General features: G+C 49.6%; 1 protein-coding gene across 1 annotated transcript in view; it reads left to right on the top strand.

Annotated features, from left to right (window-relative positions):
• Nucleotides 1-5,000, top strand: part of LOC135116070 (uncharacterized) — an 89,016-nt gene that overhangs the window by 1,349 nt on the left and 82,667 nt on the right. The window contains exon 3 of the mRNA XM_064033280.1: nucleotides 2,909-3,064. Within this exon, the coding sequence (XP_063889350.1) occupies nucleotides 2,909-3,064 (156 nt within the window). The remainder of the gene's footprint in view (nucleotides 1-2,908; nucleotides 3,065-5,000) is intronic.

Below are 5,000 nucleotides of genomic sequence, written 5' to 3'. Positions count from 1 at the left end.
GCAGTTAGCAAGATCAGAAGAGCAGTTAGTTTGAAAATAACGGTAGAAGATAGCAAGAGATGCAACACTGCTGCCGCTAGAAAGAGGCTGAAGACAGTTAGTTAGAGAGGAGTTGATGAGACGAAAATCTTTTGATTTCACTATATCTAAAAGCACGGTATGGGTGGAATCCCCTTACATGTGAAGCATACTCACACACATGGACGTCTAAGGTTCCTGTACAGAGCTTGCAGCTGGATGCGGTGGGGGGAGGGGGGAAATGCCGGAAACTATTCAGAACACCTAACTTCATAGAAGCTGTTTTAGCAAGAGATGAGATGTGAAGTTTACAGTTTAGATTTTAAGTAAAGGATAGACCGAGTGTATTCTGTGTAAAAAGAGAAGTTGAGTGGTCATTGAAGAAGAAGGGATAGTTGTCTGGAAGGTTGTGCCGAGTTGATAGATGGAGGAATTGAGTTTTTGAGGCATTGGACCATTACTAAGTTTGCCCTGCCTCAATCAGAAATTTTAGAGAGATCAAAAGTCAGGCGTTCTGTGGCTTCCCTGCGTGAACTGCTTACTCTCCTTCAGTGCCTTCTCTGTGAATTTGTGTTACTCCTCCTTCAGTGCCTTCTCTGTGAATTTGTGTGTTACTCCTCCTTCAGTGCTTTTTCTGTGTATTTGTGTTACTCCTAGTTCCGTGGCTTCTCTGTGTATCGGTGTATTTTTACCTCATCCTTGCTTTATGGGGAGGCCGTTCACTCAAGTCCGCTGCTCGTTAGTCATTAAAAAACCACTTCACTATCTATACTTCTTCATCATACGTGAATGAATAAGTGATTTGGTTTCAAGGCGCCGCAGCAGCAGGGGTCATATGGCGCCGCGATCAATACGTGAAGCCATTGTTTATACTGACGTGGCCTTTATTCATCTTAGGCGGTGTTTTATGTAGTGGTTCATTTTGTCTTGGGTTTTCTGGTTGTAAGGTGAGGGGCAAGTTTATTTTGTCTGTATGTCAATGTATGTTTTTTTTTTTTTGTCAGTTTGTTTCTTTGTTTGTCTATTTGTTTCTTTATTTGTTTGTCTTTGTGTCTGTCTGTCTTTCTCTTTCTATGTCTCTCTGTCTCTGTCTCTGTCTCTCTCTGTCTCTGTCTTTGTCTCAGTCTGTCTCTGTCTCTGTGTCTTTCTGTCTCTGTCTCTCTGTCTTTTTTTCTCTCTCTCTCTCTCTCTCTCTCTCTCTTTCTTCTCTCTCTCTCTCTCTCTCTCTCTCTCTCAGCTCTCTCTCTCTCTCTCTCTCTCTCTCTCTCTCTCTCTCTCTCTCTCTCTCTCTCTCTCTCTCTCTCTCTCTCTCTCTCACACACACACACACACACACACACACACACACACACACACACACACACACACACACACACACACACACACACACACACACACACACACACACACACACACACACACACACACACACACACACACACACCCTAAATCCAGACCGATAGACAGACGGAGATACAGTTAAAAAAAAAGTGAAGGAAGGGAACTTGAAAGAAGGAAAGAAAAATCAGAAAAAAAGTGTGTGGGGGAGGGCTTCCCCCTGTACCACCTTGGGTCTGCAGGTGGTAAGGGCTGAGGTAAACAAAAAGCCAGGTGGGGAAGAGGAGAGGGTCGGGGCTGGGGGCTGGCCTGGGTATATGAGGATCCCTTCGCTTTCATTCCTTCTGCTTTCCTCCATCCTCATCCCTCTCTTGTTCCTCCTTTACTCCTCTCTCTCCCTCCCTCTCGTCCCTTCCTTACTCCCCCTCTCCTTCTCTCGTTCCTCCAGTTTCCTCCAAGACGACGCTTGTATATAGTATTTTAGGTTTAATTTCACAGCTGGCTAAACCTGCCCACCACGCTTCTCCCTCGCCTACGGTCACCCAGTCTGCGGGAAGGCACGCTGGGACGGGATGAGGAGCGTGGGCTGGGGACTGTGACCTACGAGGGACCTTGAGGCAGGAGGACACGAGGGCATGGGACACAGGGACACGAGGCAGGGTGGTGATTTAGCACTGTACTGAATGTGGTTAGTGTGTGAGTGAAGGATGGGACAGAGTGGTGGGGGACTAAAAGGGACGTGGCGTGATGTGTGAGGTTAGGTTAGGTTAGTGCGGGGCGGTGATGTGAAGTGTCGGAGCAGCAACAGCCGCCTTTGGTCGTCCAGTGCTGCAGTCGGGAGGAGGATTTGCACAATGGACTGAGGAGGGGGAGGTGCAGGAGTGTGTATTACCCAAAGTTGTGGCTCCGCGCAATGAGCATTCCCACCTCCAGTCCTGCCTCCACCACGCCGCTCCACCCCCACATGCTCCCTCCACCCTGCCTCCCTCCCTCCCTCCCTCCCTCACCTACTCAGCCACATTTGCCGAACTTAATAAAATGTTGCCGCGACATTCAAGAGTAATGTAATACGATAGCGATGTGGATATCGGCGGCGGGGACGACTGGGGAGCGGGGTACTGTGCGGTGCCACGTTCGACTCGTGAAGAGGTATTCTGTCCCCTTGTGATGGCTGGCTCAGTGTGGCGAGACCCTTGCCAGGGGATGGGTGTGCGCCGCCGCCTCTCCGCTAGTACCAGGGCTCATACACCCCAGAGCACGATATTAAAACTCTCCGCTGCCCTTTATACATGATATCAGGGCCTTGTTTGCCTCGCTGAGCCCTCCACGCCTGATACCGCGCCCCTTCATCCCTCCCTTAGATACCCGTGTTTTAGATACCGTGCTGATAAAGGGGAGTAAATGGGCCTTTTCCCGTCTCTGGACAGCTCTGTGCATTAGCTGGGCGGGCCGGCTGGTAAAGTGTTGTGTGAGGCAGCCAGTGTGTGTGTCATGCCCAGTCTGCCCGGGCACCTCGCCTAGTTCCCCACCCCACCTCCCCTCCCCCCCTCAGTCCAACCCGTAGTGCCCCACCATGACCCTCCACCGCCACTACCATCGCCGCCACTGCCCGTCGCCACCATCACCACCTCCGCCCCGTTCCCCTCAGCCTCCTTCGCGCCCTCTAAGCCAGACACATGGATCGAGAGGCCCATAAGTAAAGGCGATAGTGAGTGAGTGAGAGTGAATTTGTGAGGAGTGAGGGAGGGAGTGCCAGCAAGACAGTGGAGTGCCGCCTCATTCCCGCACCGTCAGCCCTTCCCACCCCCCCTGTCGAGACACACGGACGGAGGAACACACAAAGAAATAGGATTCCAGCAACGCCTTCAGAATGTGTGAGGTAAGGAACACTCATGAGCGTAACCTTTCATGCGACGCTGGCTTTGCTTCGCCTCGGCCTTCAGGTAGCTGTGTGCTCCCTGCCCGCGCTCCTGCTGGGGAAGGCGATGGAGGGAGGCAGGGAGGAAGAGCAGGACGGCCGAGCAGACACACAGACGCCTAGCCTGCATTAAAAAGTTATTTGTTGCTTTAATGGCCGAGGGTAGAGGCACGCGCGACGCCCTTCACGCCATTCGGAAAGAAATACTATGTCAAACCACCACCCCTTCCTGCTCCTCTTCCTCCTCTTCCTCCTTCTCCTCCATGTTTTGGGTCCACCGTCGAGGTAACCACTTGTTCCGACTCGCCCGGCTCCATCTTTTACAACTCCCAAGCCGTAATCACGTCTGCTGGATGTAATCTCAGGTGTAATTAGCGTTGATAATTGTAATTGGATGCTGATTAATTACCGTCCCGAGGAGATACCTTACCAACCCCTTATTTTTAGCCCAGGGTCTTGCCCGCGGCGAGTTATTATAGTTTCCTTCTAACGTATAATTAACTAAGACCTTGGCCTGTGGTGTAGCCGAGGCTTTGAAGAGAACACGTGCCAATGGCGGTGTGTGGGGAAGCAAGGGGAGGAGAGGGGACAGATCACTTGGAAGAGGAGGTAGAGGAGGAGAAGGAGAAGAAAGGTTGGGGGTGAGAACAGAGGGCGGTGAAGGGCTTGTCGGGGCTTGACTAAGGACCTGTGACAATACCAAAGCTAGAGATGCCTAGGGTTATGGTAGGGCGGTGAAGGGCTTATCAAAGGTGGATAAGGAGACGTGATAATAGAGGAGCGGGTGAAGGGCGACATCAAGGGTAAGGACATGATCAAGGACTCGTGTCAGGAAGGGATAAGGATAAGGATGTGATAACAGGGGAAAGCGAGGGACAAGGAAGAGGGAGGATCCGTAAGAGGCGAGGAAAGGATATGATATTGCAGCTGTCAAAGGGAAGGATAGGAAGACATCAGCTCAAGGAGGGGAAAGGTGATTCAGGATAAGGGACAAAGATAAAAAGTATAGCGCCAGTAAAGAAAGGGTAATAGCAACATGGGAATAAACGAGGTAGGATAAAGATAGACAGGAGGACGAGAACAACGGATCGTCAGATAAACACCATAAAAAAAACGTGACACGGATGAAGAAAACAAGACATAAATAGAAAGAGTAATGACCGTAAATAACAGATAAGAGGAACGAACATGAGTGAAAGCGATTTTAGGGAAGGAATGGAAAGAGAGGAACAATAACAAGGAGAGATCGGACAAAAGATAATGCACAAAACAATGAAAGAACGACACGAATGAGCTAAATAAGACATGATAATGAAAAAGGAAATAGTGATAAGGATGGATAAAAGAGATTACAGCAAGTCTGGGATGATGATAAAATGACAGGGGTGAGAACAGTGTAAGTCGTGTACTGAACAGAGAGAGAGAGAGAGAGAGAGAGAGAGAGAGAGAGAGAGAGAGAGAGAGAGAGAGAGAGAGAGAGAGAGAGAGAGAGCAAATTATGTTAAGATAGATGCAGGAAATTATGAGAAAACAGAAACAAGGTCCACTAATGAATACAGTAAACACACACACACACACACACACACACACACACACACTAAAATATCCCGGTGCTCTAAAGGTTGTTGAGAAAGATGGGGGAGGAAAACCTAAGGAGATGGAGGAGTAGGAGGAGGAGGAGGAGGAGGAAGAAGATGAAGATAAAGAACAGCTTAGCGGAAGACTG

The sequence above is a fragment of the Scylla paramamosain genome, chromosome 30 (genome assembly GCF_035594125.1).
Source record: "Scylla paramamosain isolate STU-SP2022 chromosome 30, ASM3559412v1, whole genome shotgun sequence".
In the NCBI taxonomy this organism is placed as follows: Eukaryota; Metazoa; Arthropoda; class Malacostraca; order Decapoda; family Portunidae; genus Scylla; species Scylla paramamosain.
Note: the sequence above shows the minus strand (reverse complement) of the source record. Positions and strands in the feature narration are given on the sequence as shown.